Source organism: Callospermophilus lateralis, chromosome 13 (assembly GCF_048772815.1).
Source record: "Callospermophilus lateralis isolate mCalLat2 chromosome 13, mCalLat2.hap1, whole genome shotgun sequence".
In the NCBI taxonomy this organism is placed as follows: Eukaryota; Metazoa; Chordata; class Mammalia; order Rodentia; family Sciuridae; genus Callospermophilus; species Callospermophilus lateralis.
The window spans coordinates 74,405,403-74,428,507 of NC_135317.1; the positions used below are offsets into that span (position 1 = coordinate 74,405,403).

At 47.2% G+C, this 23,105-nt stretch overlaps 1 protein-coding gene across 1 annotated transcript in view; it reads left to right on the forward strand.

Annotated features, from left to right (window-relative positions):
* Plxna2 (plexin A2) overlaps positions 1 to 23,105 on the forward strand; it is a 207,068-nt gene that overhangs the window by 77,320 nt on the left and 106,643 nt on the right. The window contains exon 4 of the mRNA XM_076832484.1: positions 16,566 to 16,700. Coding sequence (XP_076688599.1) covers positions 16,566 to 16,700 — 135 coding nt within the window. The remainder of the gene's footprint in view (positions 1 to 16,565; positions 16,701 to 23,105) is intronic.

Genomic DNA, 23,105 nt, shown 5'->3' on the forward strand with positions numbered 1-23,105 from the left:
GTCCCCATGTAGACACGCTGTTCCCAAATATACAGCACTTGAACCCAAAACTGTACATAGCTACTTCTTCCTAGGAGGAAATAGTCCAGCACTCCAGAGCCAGGGGCTCAGCTGTCAGCCAAATTTCCAGCTCCAGTTCTTTCTACTTCTGGGGGGGGTTTGTGCTAATGAAGAAGAGAAAGGAAAAGGAAGAAATGTGTTGTCCCTAGTAGCAGAGGGAATGGGGGGTGCTGGTGGAACAGGGCTTGGGTTTCACTGGCATTCCATAGCAGGCCTTCATTGGGCAGCTGAATCAGAGCCCAGGGAGCTGCCGAGACCAAAGGAGCCTCATGGTCGACTGTGGGCAAACCTGATAGCCCATCTGGAATCCATCCATCCATGGCCTGGCTCCTTCTCCTGTACCCTGAGCTCATTGGAGGAGCCACAGTGCGAGAGCAGGGCCAGGAGCCTCGACCAGCAGTCTGGGCAATCCCCCAGGTGCCAGCTCACAGGCTCCTGCTGCTGCCTCTGCACTCTGAGAGCACAGGTCCCTCCATGCACCGCACCACACCCACTCCTGGCTTCAGTTCTTATCCCCTTCCTCTCTGAGAACCAAAGTGGGCTAATCTTAGGGCTCCAAGTGGTGCAGGAAGAAGAGGAGACAGCATGGTGGTGTCGCCCATGCCCAGTTATTTATGGGGCCTGAAAATGCCAGCCCCATTCCATGGCACCAAGTTGTCCAGGAGGCCATCAAGGTAGCAATGGGCTTCTGGATCCCCAGGGAGAAGTCGACCAGGCTTTGACCATCGGAGTCCAGAATCTCCCAAGCCGCCCATCTCTCCAACGTCCTAAAAACCCAAACTCTCACATCTAGGAACTGGAGGACATAGGATTGAACAAAGAGCAGGGAAGAGCCCTTTGCCTGCAGCCTGGTGCTTTGTCCTCAGCTATGTGGTGGTTTGCTCTATGAGCTTGAGGGAGTCATTTGCTTTCTGCAAGATTCAGTTTCCTCTTCTGTAAGAGGTTACGTGCCACCACAGGCTCAGAAAATTAGGTGGCAGAAAGAAAATAAAATGTCATTACCAGAGCCCACATCAGCAGAACAGATGATAATGCAATGACTGCTATGTGGACATGGGGCAGCCTGTTTGGGAGCATCGTACCCGACTCTGGGAAGTCCTCCCCAAAACCTACCGGACGGGGACAACCTGTGCTCCTAGCATTACTCCCTGGGTTGGAGGAATCATGGCAGTTTTGCTGTCACTCATCATATTTTGAGACCTTTGACCATTAACCAGCCAGCATGTAGGAGTGACCATCTGAAGGGCTATCTGTCCCTTTCCCAGGCAGACAGGCACACCTCTGTGAGCAGGAAGGAACAGGCTCCCTGAGCAAGCCCTTTGCTGGCTTGTGGGAGAGATAGCTCACTCAGGGATGAACAGGAGAATGCTGAAAGCCAAGACAAGCTCCCCATTTGTTGGAAAGCCCCATGAGGTCAGAGGCAACTCAGACCACCTGGAGGGAACCAGGCCCTTTTGCCCACCCCAAATCTCTTTTAACAACAAACTTTGAGAACAGCCTGTTTTCCCAGTGCAGTTTCCTGCATAGTGTTTGCCTAATCTGTCTGTCCAAAATCCCTCTCCAAACACGAGGTTTCCTGCCCACCACTGGCAATCAGAGAGCTAATTATCTGGGATTAGAGATGGAATTGGGGGGGCTCCCTTTTAATTACAGGAAAAAATTAGCCCAACTGATGTCGGCAAGGCCACTGGGATTAGAAGTAAAGTTGAGATTTGGACATAGGTCAGTTGGGAGGTGGGAGTGCCCCTAAACTCTGTGGCTGGTGTCTCCTGCTCCTAGCTGGATCTGGATCCTGGGGCAATCAGGGAGAAGAAGGGCTCCGAAGAGCTTCTCCTTTGTGGATCTGAGAGAGGGGGGTGTATGTGGAAAGAGAGACAGAGACATCAGGGAGAAAAATCAAGACTACTAGTGTGCAGGAACTTTGGGGATTGACAGGAAAGAGACCATAAAGGAAGGGAGAAATAGAGAAGCAAGTGGTAATCGAAAGATTACAAGTGAAAACAGAGACACATTAAGAGTCCCTTTGTCCCCACATGCCCGTGGGCCAGCATTTCCCGTACAAGTGGAAGAAGAAGAAAAAGTCCACAGAACCATGCACCTAGATCCTTCTACCCCTCTCTTTTTCTTTCCCTCTTTCCACTCACTTTCCTCTGGCATCCAGCATACTGATCTCATTCAGCAACGCAGGCGAGTACTGCATCTGGCCTGGCAAGGATGGGGCGGTGAACTTGGATTCCACTGGGCTCATAGTGATCTTGAGTCTCCTCTGTGGCCTGAGGATGGGGCTTTCTGCCAAATAGCACTTGCTTGCACTCCTGTGAGAAGGATCTCTTGGCTCAGAAAAGCACTGATTCATTAATTTTTTCATTCATTCTTTCATTTTACAAATAGATCCAGAGCATTATTAAGGGCCTGACCCATCACCTGTCTATAAGTTTCTATGAGTGCAGCAAAATCCGAGTCATCCACTGGCTCTGGAGTGCTCTCTCCCACCTCTTCCAGCAGCTCACTTATACTTAAGCCATCCCAGGCCCTCACTCAAAAACACCCACTGTCCATCTGCTCTCTGCAAAGACAAAATTGTTGGATTGTGAGCCCATAATCCAAAAACCTGAGAATATACCAAGACAATATACAACAGTCCAAAAAAAAAAAAGACATGAGTATAATTATTTGTATGTATTCATACTCCACTTTTTTCTAAAGAAGGAATTAAGGTGACATATAATAAATGATTTGGCAAGCATAGGCAATAAGAAGTACAACATCCAAGTCACAAAAAGAGTGGAAGTAAAATATGCTACCAAAGTTAATGTAGGTACCAGGACCAGTATCAGATCTGGCCTGAGGGCCCCAGCAGCCAAATCATAAAGGGAAATAAAAGGAGCTAGAAGCCTTCACTCTCTGATAGAAGGAAGTGTCCCTGTTTTTTCAGGAGAGACGATTCCCAGACATTACATCCTCTAAGTGATTTATGATCATGTGAGACCTTGTACAGAAACCAGGACAAGAGTTTAACATCAAAATCAGAGTCTTCTTTTATACGGCAATTTCTTATATTAACTCCTGAGAAAGTGCCAAGACTGCGACATAGCTGCGGCAGCCAGCCTTCAATGAGTTCCTCTCAGGGAGCAACAACAAACAGTAAAACAAAGTACCTGAGGCCATTAAGGAAAGTGGAACTTGCTGGTTAAGCTTTTGTGGTCCAAGTTTGTAGCTTTCCAACACTCCACGTGGATGCAAGGATAGAATGCAATTGTTTAAGCGCCCGTTGCACTTGGCGCTCCGCTCAAATTTGAATAAAATGAACTCTATGGATTCCACTTCTACCTCTGGGAATTTATAATTTATGTTGGCACTTAGATAGGGGCTTGGAGAGCAGAAGAAGAGCATTAAAATGTCAGTAAGATGTTAACATGATACACAAGACAAAGGTGAGCGTCTTTTAGGGATGGAAGAGGATTAATAATCAAACTGACTCAAGTTCAAGTCTCTATCTACTACCGGCCAGCTGTGTGACTGAGACCAGTCACCTCACTCTCTGAGTCCCAGGTTCTTCACCAGTGAAGTGGACTTGGGGGATTAAGGTCCGTCCTTTGTGTAAGGTGCCTGGTACTGTGCCCAATGTGTAGCATGCGCCTTGTGTGAGGTAACTATACTCCATTCTAGGATTATCAAGTAAGGCTAGCTAGGTTCCTAGTATAGGGAGGGGAGCCAGAGGAGGAGAGATCCATGATGTTCTCTGGGTATGCTAGGGACCCATTGCCTCTTCTGTGAATTTCCCTCAAAGCCATCTGCTGCCTAATGGCTGGGAGTGTTCAAAGCCAATTCTGGAGATACATCAACATAGATGGTCTCTCAGGAGCCCCGGAATTGTCTGTCTTTTTGATCCGTCTACATCGCAACTTGACTGGGGAAAATCTATGACCCTCCTTTCTCTCAACCTGTTTTCCTTCCGCTTAGGGGTTTCACTACGCTGGAAGGTCAGTACTCACTTGCATCCTTCCTGACCCAGCCTCATACCTCAACCCTCAGGCACCCTTCACTGCTTGGCCCTGGGAGGTTCTGGCATCAGGTAGAATGAGGAGCATCCAATCTCCTTTCTCCTGGAGAGATCCCTTGTCCAGATTGGTTGTCAGCCAGCCCCAGGCAGCCTCCAGGCAACAGCCAAAGGGGGTGAAGATGGGAAGCCTCGTGACACTACCCCTCCCACCCCACCACACCTCTCTGACAGCTCAGGCCCCTGTGTCCCTTGAGACAGAGCGGCCAGGTGTTGGGCCAGGGGCCAAGCACATGTGAGGCCAGACGGTCCTTCAGACCTTCCCCTTGGCCCCACGCTCTCCCCCAGCTTCTTTGCAGCTTCTCTGGTACTTTCCAGCTCACTGACAAATTGTCAAAAGCTATGAGAGGCGAAGTGCTGTTGAGTTAATGATCCCAGTCCCTGGAGAGGTGCAGCGCTCTTTTAAGAGAAGAAAGTCAGAGGAGAGTGGGGGCGTGGGAGGGGTGGGGGGGGGATGCTTTAGTACTTTACACAAAAGCCGAGCTACAGCTCCTTCCAGCTCTTTTCAAGGAACAGATTAGAAGAGGGGAAGGTTTGCCCCGAGCTGCTTTCTCCCCGTGGATGAAGGACTGGAGCCTCCCCCTTGCTTTTCTCTTTTTCAAAAAGTAAAAACAGGCCTGAGTCACATCGCTGCCCTCCTTTGGGTCCAGTGGCCTCGGTGCTCTGCATCCCCAGCACCCAGAACAGGTCCTGTGGAGACCCCTAGCTAAGCTGTTTGTCCCTCAGAGAGAGGCTGTCTTCACAAGCAGGCTGGGAGGGAGTGTCACCAGGCAAAGGACACTGACCCCAGACTCACCCCTGCACCCTGCCTACTTATCCTCCTTCTTGGCCTGCTCTCCTGGAAAGGATAGGGTAGAGGTGACTGACAGCCCACCTGGTCCCCCAAAGAATTCTCTCCCTGCCCAGTCATTCCCCTTAGTCTGGCCCCACCCAAGCCTGTGGTTAGAAGGTAAATAATCAAAAATCGCATCCCTCTCCAGTTTCCTAAACACTTTGGTGCTCCTTATCTCATCTCTTCCTTCTGAAGTCTTGTCGTGCTGGCAGAATTGTTTTTACCATTTTGCAGATGAGGAAAAAGAGAATTAACGCCCTTGGCCGAGTGCCCCAGTGTGACCTCCACCCCACAGGTTTAAGTCAGCAGCCATGACCTGCCAGGGAGCACCTTTGGAAAGGGAAGATTGAAACGTGGGCCTTGAACTATCTAGAAAGGAAAGAAGAAGCCCTGTGAAGAGGCTGCCTGAGGCGAGACCTGTGCAATCTCTCATTTGCATTGTCTCTAAGTGTGATCTGGCATCGGGGAGGATTTTTAAAGGTTATTTTGTTCCACGTGGTCCCTAGACCCTCTGGAGCATTCATATCCTCTGAAGCTGCTCCTTGTGTATGGTGACATTGTGGCTGTCAAGGTCCCAGGAGCACACAGCGTCAGGATAGTAGAAGCCTCTCGGGTCCGGAGGGTGAAGGGACATCTAAAGAGGAGAACCAGGCCTGCACTTTGCTCAGCATTAAGCCCATTGGGTGCTCCGCTGATGCCCAAAGAAAGGGGAGTACAAAGTTTATTCCTCACAAAGCCAAGGCCAAGCTCAGCTTCCCCCCATTCACCCTCCCGGTGAAATCCTGGCCCCTATTGCACACTACCTAACCACCAGCAGAGTGGCTGCTGGCATTGTACCTGGGAACTGTGGAGTGTCAGCACAAGGAAGAGTGGCCATTGGGGAGAAGCAGGTGTCCAGCCAAAGAGAACAAGGTGACGAGGGGTGGCCTCAGAGCAGCGATGGCAAAGAGCAAATCTAGCGTCTATGCATCCAATCAAGCAAGACAATCCTTGTTCACCACCCCTTACCCCCACCCCACCTTGATTAGAATGATTTGGCCCCAGGAGAATAGCAATGAATTAATTAGGGGTCTGTTGTCATGAAGCAGCTCATTATTAAAGTCCCTCTCCTGGGAGGGGAGATGGGGAAAGGTGTGAAGATGACAGCTACTCCAACAGAATCCTTTAGCACACCTAGACCCTCCCCCAGCTGTCTCTTCTGCCCTTGGGCTCTGCCAGGAAGTCAGACAGACCAGAGGGCACAGGGGACACCCCAAGCAGGTTCCTGGGGCCTTGGAAGATGAAGGGTTTCTTTCCTCTCTCCTCCCCAACACAGTTGCTCGGACCCCAGCTCCCACCTGACCTTGTTGAGCTCAACCCTTGCTTTGCCTTCTTCCTGCCTCCTGGCCAGTAGGGCTCCAGCCCCAGCCCTGAGGCCCTGGAGTTCTTTTCAGAGCAGCACCTGAGTGTTTACAGTGCTTCCCTCCTAAGAGCTCTTGCCCGTCCATTTGGGGAGCCAGGAGATCATTTGAACAGAAACGAATGTACATAGTGCTTATGTGCCAGGTTCTGGAAGATCCTGTCAGGCAGGGTGGTGTGGACAAGTGGCCTCTCTCCTTACCCACTTTTTCCTAGAGATGGGAAAACAGGTCTAAGGAAAATGGAGGGCCGACAGAGTTCAGATTCTGGCTCCTCTGCCTGCCAGCCCTAGGGCCTTGGAGAAATTACCTCACCCCTTCCTGCCTCAAGTTTCTCATCTGACTGTGAGGAAAAGGAGAGTGCCTACTTCCATGGGTCTTTGTGAGGACTGAGTGAGAAAATGAATATAAAGCCTTTAGCACAATGTCTAACAATCAAAGAGGTAAAATAAGCAGGAGCGCTGAGTTATGTGTCACTTTGCCCAGCCTCAGCAACAGGACTTTATTCACTGCACTGATATGTTCTGGGGAGCCTACTATGTGCACAGAAGTACCAAGCAGAGTTAGGCAAGTGAAGAACATAATCTCTTCTCCAGGCACTTTAATCCTGGGAACGGTAACTACATATGTTTACCTGTAGCTTCGCCAAGGGACATGCCAGATATTATGGGAATTCAAAGGTGGGATCAATGCTGGAGGAAATGGCATTTGGGTAAGGTCTTGAAGGACTGTTAGGATCTATGGGGTAGAATAAATTGTCTTCCGAAGTCACAAAGATCAAAAAGATGGGGCCTTCTTGGATGGGAACAAAATTGAAAAATGTTGCAAAGGCTATGTTAATTGAATGACAAACTGGAGAGTGTGAACTTTTCTAAATTGTCAAGTGGGGACAGCTAAGGTGGTGTGTGTGTGTGTGTGTGTGTGTGTGTGCGTGCATGCACACGCATATGATGCAATGATTTACTTTTTTACAAGTATGTTCATCATTTTTTTAAAAAATTAGGAGACTGAGATAAGCAAAAGAAAGAAAATTACAAACACCTGAAATTTAAGGATTTTGCATACAGAAAAGGCAGGATCAAATAAGTGTTTTAAGAAGATTAATCTGGCTGTGTTTGGTAGAATAGATTAGTGTAGGAATATGCCGGAGGCAGGGAGATTTCTCAGGTTATTGCAGTATAACAGATAAAAGGCAATAAAAACTCAGACCCCACTCATTAGCTATGGGAAGGGAGATACAGCAGCATGGATATGGTCTCCATTTCTCCTAGTTACCATGTGATTTTCTGCACCACGGTATCCCCATGCCACGTGCATTTTTTAAATGATTTCTCCTTTTAAAATCTCAGGGAGTCTCCTGTATTCAGACATAAGTCCAGTGCCAGATAGTGGTGCTAAGAGCGCTAGACCTCCCTTCCCATCCCTGCAGATCAAATGCCATCCTTGGTGTTGATGAAAGCAAAATACTACTGTTCCAGATGATACAATGCAGGGCAATCACAGACCATTGAAAAGAACCAGTTAATTAAAGAGGGTAATAACCCTCTTAAGCTCCCCACCCTTTAAGGATTTTTTTTTTTTCCAAACTGCAGGTGGCCTTCTTTGTCACACTGGAGTAGACAGCCATATGATCTATTCTGTTCCCCAGACACCCAGCTCTTTTTAAATGTAATTTTTAGTCCTGATGATGAAGGCATTGCTCTCCTGTTTGACTTAGGAAAAATGGAGGCCCCAGAGAGAGGCAGAATGAAAGAAAAAGACAGCATGCAGGCTTTGGAATCAGGTAGACCCAGCTTTGAGTTCCACACTGCCACTTACCAGCTGTGGGATCCAGCTATAAACATTTAGCGTTTCTTATCCGGAAAAATGGAAGGCCTACAGTGTTTTGAAAATTATTTATGCTCATTCTCCCAAACTTTTGCACATTGGTTGACATTGAATAGACACTCAGTGAACATACAGAAATAAATTAATAAAGAGAGAAAGATGTTCAAAAAAAGCACTATGTGTATCTAGTCCCAGGAAGCACTAGTTTTCTTTTCCTGTTCCCTCCTGGGGGGTGGGATGGGGCATTTTCAAGGGAGTTGACCTGTCAATATGTACTTCCCTCACTTCCAAACAACCTCTTCCAGCGCCTGGTGAGAAAGGCTACTCTCCCCTCCTCACAGACTCCAAAGGGTAAATCTAAACCAGTCCCTGCTCAAGGTGCCTATGAGCTTCAGTTCTATCCCTAAGCCACCAGGGCATCCCCAGGAAAAGAACCTGTGTGCAGTTCCTTAAATAGAAATTCTGAGCACCCCACCTAGCTTTGGATAAACAAAGATTCCAATTTGGCAGAAGTTCCTCATTATTCTTTATTAAATTCCTCCTACCACCCCTCTACATGCCCCCCCCAACTCTGTGCACTCCATGTGAATTATTGCTCTGCCTCTGCGTGATTTGATTTCATCTGAGGCTGCTTAATGCTTCGGCTGCCCCTCGCTGTGTTTATCTTATTGTTTCCCAGAACAATCAAGTGCTTCCTCTGCCCCTGGCAGCTTCTTCTTCCCTGAGCCTCTGATATGACCAAGCCTGGAGCTGGAGCTGTGTTTTAAAGTGGGTCTGGTCTGAGGGCCAAGCCCTGTGTTCCTGCATTGCCCGGTTCATTTCACCCCTCATTAGCCCACGTTTCTTCTCAGGCCTTCGAATGCTCCCTAACAGTGGTAGAGCCAAGAGATCTGGATTCTTTTTGTTTCCTTGTCTTGGTGTCACTCTCCATTGCATAGTAGAAGGAGACACCCCAAAGATGGGGACCAGGTTTCTTTGTAAGGTGCAGATTGTCATTAGCCATCAGGAAGTATAAAGCAGAGGTGGCTCCTCTCCATTCCAGGAGTGGCAGAGAATAGTGGTTGCTTGGCCATCTTTCCCTGGCTAATGACCAGAAAAGCTACAGTTTAGAAAAAGAAAAGTGGCCTCTGTGGCTCCCTCCAGTCAATCTTTCCAACCTAGTCCCAAACATTACCTTACTCACAGTCAATGCTCAAGAACTAGTCGCCATATCTGCTGCCTATTCACTGGGCTATTAATTCTGACTATTCCAAGGTGCAGAAGTCCAGAGAACAAGTGGGTTCTCTGGAGACCTGACCCCACATTCCAGGAGAAAGCCTGGCCCCCTAAAATGCAGACTCCTCTAGCCCCATGCACCCCTCTGCTAGCCCCCTCCCCCAGTTGAATATCTGGGGCAGATTCTTAACATGCACAGAAATAGAAATAATTGTACCAGGAAATGTCAATCTTCAATGTCAAAGCCCTGGTGATTGACCGACAACTCGCTGGGGACAAGTGCTGGAAGAATCTGCATGTATGTGGGAGGTTGTGTGAGTGTGTGTTGGGGGGGGGGGACGTGGGCATTCCTAAAGCTCAGCACATCTTAGTACCTCCTTCCTCTTTGTGAACAGGGAGGACCCTTCACCGTATCTCCCCTGTTCCTCTCCTCTTCTGGCTCAGTGCAGCCCACAGGCCAGGCTCTTAAGTCCCCTCCAATTACCCAAGTGTTTAGGGCCAGGCCCCCAGCTGTCCTCCAGGGAGCCTCGGCCTGCTGATCCGTGACTCTGCTTAATGTTCCTTCCTCCATACAGCTCAGAAGACAGGGCCCACGCAGGCACCCTGCAAGTTGCTATTGCCTCTCTGTACATGCACCCGTGTGTGTGTGTGTGTGTGTGTGTGTGTGTGTGTGATGTGTGTGAATATGTGTGCAGAAGAGAGGGAGGAAAAACCTTAGATACTGAATTTACCAGACTTCACTCTATAAATAATTCGGGTCATGAAGCTCTACAAAAATAAACTTGAGCTTGAATCAGTGCGCAGCACTAAACGCACAGGTGCAGCTACGCTTGCTCATTAACTCACTCAGAGGGCAGGCTGAGCAGCGCCAGGCCTTCTCCACCCTTCCCCTCTTTAAAGATCTGAATGTGCACACGCACACACCCTCCACCCACCACGCACCGTGCCACAAGCCACATATGCCACACATACACACACCACACACATGCCACTCACACAGTGGTATACTATAGGAGCCCAGAATCCTGTGCAAGCAGGGAACCAAGTGACAAAGGCCTCTTTTAAAGATGGATGGAAGTGCAGGAGACCTACTGGAATTACTGTGGAGTCCTCAGTTACTCCATGTCAATCTTACCCCTCCCAAATGCTCAAGTCTGAAAACCCAAGTTTTCAAGATATCCAAACTCAGACATAACAAAATCACATTTATAGTTGTATCAAACTGTACGTTTCCCAAAGAAGTCCCATTTCCACCCCTGCTTTTCAGCGAGGCCTCACCTCCTCCAGGCAGCTCCCCATCAGGTCCTCCTCCAGACCAGCTGAGCACTGCCCCATCCCCACACTGCTCCCCCTGGAGTCCCCAGGCAAACCTCTTCTCACAAGTGCCACATGTGTTTGGGAAGATGGATTAGATTGTCCATTTCCCTTGCCCAGGCTTCCTGAGGGGTCCTGAGCCATTCATCATGGTGTCCTCAACTCTGTAACACAGGCCTAGCTCATGGTAGCCACGTAATAAGTAAACATGGACAGGCCTGAAATTCATAGCTAATAACTCATTGCGTTTTTACAATATCCTTTTCAAACTAGGAAGGACAGGAGTTACCGCCCTTATTTGGCAGCTACAGAAACTATGATATCAACAAGTGAAGCAGCTAGCCTGAAGTCACCCAGCCAATTAATGAGAAAACAGGGATTAGATCCCCACCCTCCAGACAGGATCCAGGGCCTCCCTCTGCATGGTGGTGCCTGTCAAATCAATTTCTTTCCTACTGAGAGACCTAAGAAGATCCCCAATTCCATGCTCTCCAGCAGCTTTTGAAAAAAAAAAAAAAAATCTTTTTTTTTTTTTTTTTTTTTTTTGGCTATTACTACCACTACTACTGTACTGATAAAGTAATAAAGAGCGCCAAATCCCAAGTAAGGGCCTCATAATTTAAGGCTAACTAGGGAAGAAATTGATGCACAAGAAAAAGAGTTTGAGGGGCCTATAGGTAAGCAGTTAATTGGATATGCTGATTTGAATTGGATGTTCAAGTAAAGAGGATGTCATTAATTTCATAGCTGTGATTTAAAGGAAAGATACTAACAGAGCTACTATTTCATTTTCATTTCCAAGGGTCCCCTCCCACCTGGAAACTGGACAGTAAATCTCCCTGGGCTTTATCTCTCATGTTTCTGCCCCAAAGCCAGACCTGTTAAACTGAGTTTTAGACCTCAAGTAAAGCTCTCCTAAATTAGGTTCTGAGTTTGTTGTTGCCCCCCAGGAAAAAAGAAAAAAAGGTGATTGTCCCTCGTTGACTGTGGGGGAATGAAGGGGAGAACTTGGACTCTAAGCTACCCTTCCGTTCTGCTCAGCTACAGGGAACAGAGAAATGCTTATTACCGTGTCTTGCGAGAGTTACACAGTGGCGAGAATTGGGGCAATATACAAAGCTTGGTTCTGCCACTCTTTAGCTCAGGAAAAGTTGCCTCTCCTGGCCTCAGATTTCTTATCTGTAAAAGAAGAATGATAATATTATTTACATCAGGGGTACCCTTAAGGACTAAATGAGCTAATTTTTATTACCAACTTTCAAAAGTGCCCAGCATGTCATAAAAGCTATATAAGTAGCAGCTATTAATAAATTCATTGGGTGAACAGGGACCTTTGAAAATTTACCAAGTCTAACATAGTGCCTTGAGGCAGGACCAGGTTGAACTATACAGCAAAAGGGTTTGTCCTGTGTTAAAACTCCTTCTAAGAAGATCACAGACTTCTGTGGTCACCCATTCTACAGTCAGGTGTCTTCAGAGCAGGAATTCTTATTCAAGCTCATCTAAATGTCCTTGTGCAAAAGTTTAGGCACAATTTGTCTTCTGTAGGTCTCAGTAAAGACTGTCACCCTCCTCTGTAGTCGACTATGCCCCCTGTGGTACTGCTCTTCTCAATCTTGGCCAAGCACAAAGGCCCCATGGCTTCTGCATGTCCACTAAGGTCAAGTCCTCCCAGGACATGAAGAACCCAACTAGAAAAGCAAGCTCAGGTGACTGGTTCCACCTGTCGGTATCATTTCCTTCTCTGCCCCATCTCTGGCACCTCCACTGCCTGGTTGGATATTAAGACCTCTGCAGCTTGACCTGATAATGCATGCCCTCAGACTGGATTTGTGGTCTGTTTCCATTTATGGCTGACCTTGTGGTCCTTGAAATCTGGCCCCAAGGATGCAAGCTTAAACGCTGAAGAGAACTGTGACTTGGTGGGGCCCACACAATAAACCCAACTAATTGGCTTTCAAAATCTCACTTTTGTTTCATGACTCCCTGATAGTTCCTCGCCACTAGGCACCCTGTGTCTGGCAAGGAGGGACAATTTTGACCTAAAAACTTCCCTAATCTCTCTGGGGCTAATCTCTCCATTGTTGTGTGCTTTCTCTGAATAGCACTGGCTGGCTCCAACCCTGGTGGGTGCCTCTAATAGAAAAGCTTAGGCTATGAGCTGCAAAGCCCTTGCCATCTGGCAGCGATGTCAGTGATCCTTCTGGAATAGGTGCTGAGCCTGAGAGGAAAACTGAGGCTCAGGGAGGTAATTCTCCTAAAAGTGTGCCATGCCCAGGTAAGAAGAGAATCAGAAGTGAATCCCAGGATGTCTGAGTCCCAGAACGATATTCTCCCCATGCTGATGTGTGAGCCAGAGGGAGCAGAAGGTATCCAGTAAAGAGAAAGATCTCTGCTGTCCAGTTGTCTGCCTGCCTTCTGCCACCTGTCCTGGCCCACCTCATTCTCCTTAACCCCTGGCCCTCTGGCCCCCATTCTCCATTTTCTCTGACTTCCTGTAGGTGTCTTGAAGGGCTACTCAAGCTGCAGCAGGTATCAGGGAGTAGGAAGATGCCCAGGGAAGCACAGACTTCTTGGCCAGGACTGCCCCTCTTCACGGATGGAGACTAAATAGAATAAGAGAGCTTAGTTCAAGTTCAGGACCAACAACATTTTTCTGTTCTGGTTTGGTTTTAGTGCTCACATTTGAGACTTATGTAGATTTGATTCTGGCTTCACTAGTTTATTAAAAGATTGGGGTTGCAGACAGGGAGTTTTAAAAAGCTTCTGGTTAGGGGCTGGGGTTGTGTCTCAGTGATAGAGTGCTTGCCTAGCATGTGTGAGGCACTGGGTTCAATTCTCAGCACCATGTATAAATGAATAAAGTTCACGGACAACTAAAACAATGTTTTTTTTAAAAAAAAAAAAAGATTCTGATTAGGTCTCTGATTCAGTAAGAAGTGAATGATTGGGATTGGTCCCAATAGACAGCAGCGGCGTGTGTCAGCGTGGTGGCTGGGTCAGCTACAGCTCCAGTCTGGCCACAATACCATCTAGTCCCAGGGACCACTGAGGGAGGGCCAGACTCGTGGCATTTGTTCTTCCTTCTGACTTTGTGTCAGACCTTCTGGGGATCCAAGCCAGGGCCCAGGCTCATGGAGAGGGTGGCTGCTCCAGCTGGCAGTGGGTCAACCAGCCTCCTAAGGAGGAGGTCCTGGGCCAGGCCTGGGCCCAGAGGGCTGCTTCTACAACTCCTGAGCCAAACCAGCTTAAGGAGACATAAATCTCCCTGGAGAGGAGCAGCTGTCAAGGGAGGGTTTCTCCTTCAGAGGTAAGGTATGGTTCAGAGTCATGCAAGAAGCAGACCCTAAATTCCCCAGTTTGTAGAAGACAGAAAACTAAGGCCAAGCCAACCAGAAGCCATGGCCAACACATCTTCCCTCTACCTCCTACAGTAATCAAGAATTTTTGAGAGTCAGTGCTACCACATTTCTGCAAGGACCTTATAGAAAGTTGGCCCTGTCCATCCAAAGGAGAACCCTGCTTTGAATGATAAGGGGAACCATTTTAATCATGGAAAGTTTTCCCCAAATAGAGACTCTGTTCTTCCTTCTGCTTAACTCTTATAATCATAATTGCTCCAGGGTTGAGAATAGACGCCTCAACCCCATAACATCATGGCTGACTTTTGGAGTTGACCTCTACCTACCCCCGTTCCCCCAACCCTGGAAGGAGGGGCTTCAGTGATAGTTGTCAAGGCAGCATCTATGAATGCTGGAAGCCCCCTGTGAGGTAGTAAAAGAATAAGGATGGAGCTTAGGAGAAAGTAGATTCCAACCCACAAGGTGAGGTTTCCTCCTCTACTTCAATCCAGAGCCCCCCAGTCACCCACCAAAGCAGGTGAGGAAGAAAACATGGTACCCCTCACTCTATGCCTTGACGCTAGACCACTGTACCCCATCCCTGGAATCTAGGCCAAGGGCCTCAGGCAGGAATCTGCTCTACCATTGAGAACTCCAGAGCCAGAGCTTTCCACCCCAGTAGAGGCTCATGGTCTGCTTCCCACTCACTCCAGTCCAGCCCAACCCAGCAGTGCAGATCATGCCCTGAGAACACAAACATAAAAAAAGGAGAAGATATATTCTTCAGATTTTCCAAAGAAAATGTGTTTGGCCTAACTTTAATTTAGCAATGCAAAATCCAGGATACTCCATCAGTTCACCATCTAAGTTCCTTTCAACACACATGTCTCAAGTATTCCCTTTAATCCATCACCAGCTATGTCCCCCAGCTTATGCAGGCCCTCAGAGAGTTGCAGGAGAAATAGAAAACATATTCCTATCTTCAAAGCTTTGGCAGGACTTATGCACATGGGAAGCAATTAGAAAACAATTCAAATAGATGGTCAATACATGTTAGCTAGTACACATACAATGAACAAATCGATTGATTATAATCCTAGGACAGGATGTCTGGTAGAAAAAAAGCATCAGTCTAAATGTCATTAATAAGCCATTAGAGAGGCTGGGAAGGCTTCCTGGAAGAGGTGGGGCCCAGGCTCCAGGGTATCTAGGTGGGCAGAAGACAAAGTAAAGGAGCTGGGGGGAGAGAACACTGATCAAGAGTCAGCTCCTACTCTGGGAAAAGAGACTGGGGATGGAGCAGATCTAACCAAGAACTTCTTGCCACCATATTTTTTTAAATATTTTTAGTAGTTAATGGACCTTTTATTTATTTATTTATATGTGGTGCTGAGAATCAAACCCAGTGCCTCACACATGCTAGGCAGGCACTCCACCACTGAGCTACAATCCCAGCCCATGCTGCCAACTTTTTGCATGACTTTAGGGACCTCTCTCTTTTGAGTTTCAGTATTTTGTATATGGGGCTCAGCCTGAATTAGTACTTCTCATATTTCTGTACCAGCAGAAGCAGCAGCACCTGAGAATGGGTTAAAAATGAATGCCCATGGAGCTCATTCCTCCCCAATCTGAAATTCTTGGGGTGGGCTCAGCCACACATCTTACCAAGCCCTGCAGGCAATTCTGAGGCCACTCTGATTGGAGAATATTGGATTTTATCACTGCTTCTTGACCCTGGCTACTCATTAAATTCATTTTGAGAGATTTTAAACCCAATGAAGATGCCCAGGCCCCACCCACAGAGATTCTGATTAATGCATCTGGCCCTGGCATTCATATTTTTAAAAACTCCCCAGATGATACAAATGTGCAGGCAGGGCTGAGAAACCCTGGACTAAATGACAACCAAGTCCTTTCTGACTTATTGTCCTGGGATGCACTTGGACAGAAAAAGCCAGGATTCCTAGATTACCACATCCTACTGGGTGGACTTGCAGATAGTCAGAACCTATATCTGCGGAAATAAAGACATCATAATGTCCAAAAATCTGGAATCTCTTGATGACCACTTTTTGGTGGTTTGTATAATTGCCCAGCATTTCCCTATATCTGCCTGAGGTAAGGATACTGTGTATAGATGTTGATTCTCCCTTTCCATCCACAAATAAGTGTGCCCAAGCTCCCACTAACTTGCATATTCATATATCACATACAGCTATAAATATCTGTAACGTACACAAGAATAACCACATATAGATAGTCAGAATTATTCAGGAGGGCCCGTGCACACAAAAATAAATCCACCATCAGAAATCCCAGCCAGTGCACTCAGATGGCTTAGGAAAGTATTCTCTGTATGGAGATTGGGATTTTGAAGTATGTGGTGTTTCTGGCTACAGAGTAGCAATTGGAATGGGTAGCAATGGTTTTTTGAAAGCTACTTCTTCTAGGTAGAAGTAGGTAGCCAACAGGGAAGGCAGAGTGTATACATGCTAAGGATACCCTTGTTTCTCTTGCAGATTCGAGCTGATGGTCCCCCCCATGGTGGGGTCCAGTATGAGATGGTCTCTGTGCTCAAAGATGGGAGCCCCATCCTTCGGGACATGGCCTTCTCCATTGATCAGCGCTACCTATATGTCATGTCTGAGAGACAGGTGAGTGTTGCTGCCAATCCATATATCCTTTCCAGACTCCAGGAAACTGCTGATGATCTGTCACCTTAGTTCAGAAGCTGTTCCATCTAATAAGGGAGACCTCTGCTCTTGCTGCACCAGGGTCCCGGAAGAGGCAGAATCCCTGTAGGATTTTGCAGGGAACCACAGGGAAGCAAGCCGGGGCCAGCCACTTCCCGGAGGCTTCTCTCTAGGCCACAGCCCCTGTCTCAGCCAGTGATGAACAGCCCCGCAAGAACAGGCCAGACTGCATGGAGCAGCTTGGTGTGATTAGGAGGTAGATTTACTGCTCTCGGGCCCACAGAGTCTGCTGCTCAAGGGAGCCAAAGAGGTGTAAATAATCCAGGCCTCCAGGCTGGGCCTGCTCCTGAGAGAGACAGAACCAAGATAGGGCCCCAGAAGGAGATAAAATCTTGGCATGAGTCTTAAACTGGTGCAGGGTAGAAACTGGTCAGCTCTGGGAAGCTGAAACTATGCCTGCAGAGATGGGGAGTCCTGCAAAACAGACTTCTACCCTCTGCTAGGTAGCAACTGAGCAAGTTCCTCACCCTCAAGGATGGTGGGGAGGAGGATTACTCTCCCAGATTGTACTCACTCTGAATGTGTGGCAGCCCAGAGAAGGGTAATGCAGGGGGAGGTGTGGTGAAGAAAAGAAGCAGGGAAGACAGGAGATTCACCAGATCCCTGCAGATCCAGAAAACCAAGCGAACACCTAGTTTTCACCAAGACTGGTTCATTCCATTCACTTGGTCAGTGGGTTAACAGTTGTTGAGCTGCAGCAATGGTCTTTATCATTTTCCTGAAAAGGAGAAGTCAGATAAAGGTCAAAGAAGGATTAAAAAGGATTATGAGTCTGTCTCAGCAGCTGAGGATACTGACAGAGGCTGGAGAATTGTGCTGGGACTAGAGGACCAGCCACTTTCACAAGGTGCCTCCCAGCTCGTATGTCATTCAGAATATTCTGCCAGGATTCCAGTGTCCTTGATCAGCTTCCCCCTTCTCCGAGTTGTCTTTCCCTCCTTTGTTTTTGAATGTAAGGAATCTGAATCAGGGGATGTGGGATAAGCAGAAAAAGTAAGAAAGGGGCCAGCAGGCACATGACAGCATTAAGGGACGCAGTGATGCAGTTCTAACTTGAAAATTACTTCTTGAGAATAGATGACACAAATCATATGCTAATTGCATGCAAATTACATCCAGAGCCTCTTGAACCCACCTGTCTTTTTTACCTTCTTTCATGTGGCCCCTGCAATGGAGGCATAAACAGGTCCAGATGGGAACTGGGAGGAATTGGAGGACGCTTTACCTAACCTAGAGTGGGTGAGAGAGTCTTGGAAATAAACACCAGCCTTTCATCCCAATAAAACAGGCAACGGGCCTAAGAGAAACCATTACTGGGCACATATTTATTAGAGACAAAATACTGGGAAAACATGAAAAGGAGTGGGACTTGATCTCTACCCTGCAGTTGGTTACCATCTAATGAGGGAGAGAGACAGGTACCCGGGTATCTATGACATCAGATTGAGTTCTATGGGTGCTCTGTGTTCTCTTCCTATTCTTCTTCACCTTTAAGACTGAACGTTATTTTTAAAATAAAAATAGTAGATGCTTACCTGTTCAATACCAGTTCAAGCATTACCTATAGACAACAGCCTCAAGTCCCACTATCCAAAATTAACATCACGTTAACAGGATTCTGAGACACTTTCACAGGAATACGTAGAAGGCTGGTGGATAAATGGCAACCTACATAGGTGGATGAAGAAGAGGATTGAACCCACACTATGCATGATATTTTTTGAGAGACACACTGTATGGCTCAAGACCAGGCAGGAAGCTCTGGATAAGAGCTCTCTCTTGGGTTTTTTTTGAGTCCAATGTAGTGAAAAAGCAGAAGCAGCAAATGGAAGTGACCAACAAAACCTTAGTGGAAACTGAAAAAGTGCCAAGGCACATTTTGGCTGCATGTCCTTTGTCAAATGGGATGCTTTTGAAAATGCATTCAAAATAGAACCAAAGAAGAGGCGCTGGGTCAGGGCTAGAGGCTGACAAGAAGGCTTGAGGATATAGAATGATCTTGAGTTCATGTGTGATGCCACATCTGAGAGCATGCCTCCTGGTCAAAATACAGTTTCTCTGTAAATATCCTCTCCTTTGTCCTCATCCTCTGCTTCGGGTGTCCTGTTCTTGTTCCAATCTGCACCAAATAGGTTGAGTAGTAGCCAGTTGCAATGAGCAAACGAACAGATAGAGGAAGAATGTGGGTTTACTGCCATGGGGCTGTCTCTGGCCAAGTGAGATATTAATAGGGGAGCTCTCTGTACCAGGTGGAGCTGCAGTCAGGAGGCCAAGTCTAAGGGGGATTTGTGGTGGAGCTCTGAAGCCTGTCACTTGGACAGCCATAAATTGTGTAGAAATAGGTAGCCAGGTGACTTCACCGGGGGCTGAGTCCAGGGAGGAGGGCCAAGGGCAGCTCAGGAGGCCCATCTGTCTGAGGCCGGCTGAGCACAGAGTATTCACAGACAGCCAGGACCTCTTCAGGAGGCAGTTTAATGTATGGTTGGAGAACGGTCAGTAAAAATGAAGTCAGATGTCCTGGATTCTAGTTCAGCTTTTGCAATAACCAGTAGCATGACTCACAGCTTCCATTTCCTCCTTTTTGAGTTAGAGGAGTGACATTAGATAACAGGATTGCCTCTAAAGTCCACAGTTCCGATTCTGGCTGTTCTATAGCAGAGAGGCCTTAGACAAGCCACTTAACCTCTGTGAGTGTCAAACAAGGTCAGGGTGAGACTCAGTTGAAACAATAGCTAGGGAAGTTCTTCTTACTCTGTCTCCATGCAGACTAAGACTCCACTGGTCATTAAGATTCTACGTGGCTTCTTCCACCTCTTGCATTCTGATTTCATTACTTAGGAGAATAGAAACTATATGTGCTGATTAGGGAGCTAAGTGGTTTGTGACCCAGATAACAGGCCCTGCCTCTAGTTCCCCAGGTGACCTGGGCTTTTATCTTCTCAGGGACTTGGATTCACCACATTTAAAGATGGAGATGAAAAACCCGACTCAGATGTCCTTTTAATTCTTGAAGAGTTCATTGAAGGTCCTGGTATTGGAACTTCTCTTTTTGCAGGTGACATCAAAATCACCACTAATAAGCTTAAAGTTAGAACAAAAGAACTTGCTGAAAAAGAGGTCTGTGAGGTCATGCGTGTTTTCATGAGCTTCTTCCCTAAACAATGAACATTATAGAGAGTAGGAATGCTGGTTTGCTTATGAATAAGTATATTCCTGTGCTGAGGCAGTGTATTAGTCCTTTTTCCATTAGCATAACAAAATAACAGAGTAACTTAGAAAGTGAAGAGGTTTATTCAGTTATGGCTTTGGAAGCTGAAAGTCGAAACAGTATAGCCCAGGCTCTGGCAAGGGTCTCCCTGACTGCATCATATCATGGCAGATGATATCACAACAAGAGTGTATGCAAAAGGAAGAGCTCACATGACCAGACAAGAAGCCAAAGAAGGTTGGGAGGGGCCAGGCTTGCTTTTTTATAACAACTCTGTTGCAAGAAATAACCTGGATCCTGTGAGAACTACATCAATTTCTTCTGAGGAAAGCACCCTCAATGATCAATGTGTATGCCACTAGGTCCCACCTCTTAAAGTTTCTATACACGAACACCTGGGGGATACACTCAAACCATATCTAAACCATGGCAGGTAGAAATTTAAGATTTTGGGGTTCTCTAAAAGTCCTAAGACCTTGTATGACATCAAGGGATTGGGGCTTCCCAAAACTTCACTTTATAACAAATCTCTGGGTAGCCTAATCTCATCCCTTCCTTCCACCCTATCCACAGCACTTACTTATCTCTCTGTACTCACCCCTTCTCCAAAACATGGCATCTGTCCTATCCTTGAGACCAGGTAAAAGTACAGTGTAGTCCCTGGTCTCACATTCTGCAAAAGGGGTTCTAATCTACCTGCAAAGTTAACAATTTAATACCAATATAGCACTCGTTCTTCTCTCTCTCTCTCTCTCTCTCTCTCTCTCTCTCTCTCTCTCTCAATTAACTAAATGTAATTAAGAAATAGGACTAGTAGGAAGTGTTGGGTCGTTAGTGCCACTTCCTAACAAGTCAATGTTAATGTACTGTTAATAGATCTGCGGCTGGCCAGTCCCAGGGGGAAGTTTGGGGACTGATTCCCCAATCCTGCTGCTAATTGCCCAGGTGCTCCACCGTGAAGATGCCTGGCTCTTCTCTAGAAAGCCCGCCCCAGACTCAGCAGTGAGTCAACAGATGTTACAGCATGACTCCAAGTTGCACCCCTGTCCTCAGTGTCTCATGGAAGTCAGACAGAGAGTCCAGGGAAAATCAGGCTACGGGCCAAGTTAAAAACCAAGCAACAAGATGAAAAGAAACTGAATGGCCCTAGTTTCCACCCAACTTGTCAGGCTGGCCACTCCCAGAAAGAGAACACCACTCCATCCTCGGGGTGGATGAGAAAAGAGTATGGGGATGGAAGCAATTATTCTATTTTATACTTTAATTAGTTTGAATTAGCAGAGGGAATAGAGGCATAAAATGATCCAGCGAAGGGTGAAATGGAAAAAGGGAGTCACAGTGGAGAATGGCTCCGTGCAGGCTGGAAAGAGCCTTGGGAATAGCAGATAGGCTGGCAAAGGGTGAGCATGTTGGGAGCGGGTGGGGGACGTGGGATTCTGCTCTCTATTTCTAGGCGTGGAGGAGCAAAAGAGCATAGTGATTAAGATCTGGCACGTGAAAGTGAGATGTACCTTCCTTTTCATAGCTTCTTGCTAGGTGGTATATGGCTTTGAGAAAGTAATTTGACTTCTCCAAACCTCAGTTGCTTCATCTGTGTAATAGCAGATGGGCTAGTAGTTGTGACTAGATAAGTCACCTAGTGCCATATCTGACTTAGTCGATGCTTTCAAATGAGATAGAAATGTATTAGTAGTAGTGTCAGGACTAAAACTTTCTGGGGACCTCAGAAAGGACTAGAAGCATATCCCCTATAAATTATGGCTGGGAAAGCATTCTTATGTTCCAGCAATGGCCTCCAACCTGCCATTCCTGCTGCTCCCTCCCGAGGGACACCTCAAAAGACTCTGGCCTGGCCAAATGGCAGCATTGGGCTGAGTCGCTCATAATCTGCTATTTATTTTAAAAATCTAGGAATGTGCCCAGCAGACTAAACAATCCTACCCCCCTCCTGGGGCTGGAGGCAGCCCCAGGCCCATATGTGAGGCTCGGGAGACTTGAAAGCAGGCATCCATAGGGAATAGGGAGGGCCACCTGAGCCCTGGCCATCCCCCAAGCCCACGGGCCTGAATGACCACAGGTATGGATGCTTGGTCAGCCAGGGACTCTCCAAGGGGCTTTTCATTTCTGGTTTCCTCAGGTATATAACCAAGTCTCAAGTTCAATGCAAAAGACAAAACTACCTTTTCCAGGTAGGAAGCACTCAGACCCCAGCCCTGAGTGCCCTCATGCGTGTGACAGGAGTTGGCACACTGCTGTGTTTATCTATGGCTACATAACAAACCATCCCAAAATGTCTGAGTTAAGGATTTGGGAACAGAAGGGGTGCAGGAAGAAGTGAAGGCAATGTGTATCTCTTCTATATATCCACAGCTTCTGTGGAGATGATGTGAATGGCCATGGGTGGGTAGCATGAGGGGCTGGATTCTTCTGGAAGCTTCTCCATGTCTGGCACTTGGAAACTAGAAGTTGGGATCAGTTGGGATTTTTTAACTAGAGTGCCTTAGACAAGGCTTCTCCATGTGTCTTGAGTTTCCTCACAGCCTGCTGGCCCCAAAATAGTCAGACTTCTTGAGTATGACAGCTCACGGCAGACACAGCAGCTCAGGGCTCTAAGAGTGAGCACCCCCAGCAAATTAAGGAGGAGTTTTTTTTAAAAAAATATACATTTTTTTTTAGTTGTTAATCGACCTTTATTTTATTTATTTATATCTGGTGCTGAGACTCAAACCCAGTGCCTCACACATGCTAGGCACGCGCTCTTCCACTGAGCTACAACCCCAGCCCTAGGTAGGACATTTATTACCTTTCTCAACGACTTGGTTTTGGAAATCCCAGTGTCACCACTCTGCTGCCCATCACTCAGTTGGCACACTTGAAAAGCAGGCTAGGAGAAGATGCAGGGCTGGGTTCCCCATCCGCAGGGGCATGGAAACACAAAGCACCAGAGCAGAAGGGGACTTCAGAGATTCTGACCCCAGATGAGGAACTCAAGGCTCAGAAGGCACCATGTGACTGCCCCTTTCAGCACTGTGTACTCCCAGCACCTAGCTCCAGGGTCAGCAGAACTGCCCTTATTTCCCAAAACACATACGGACCCA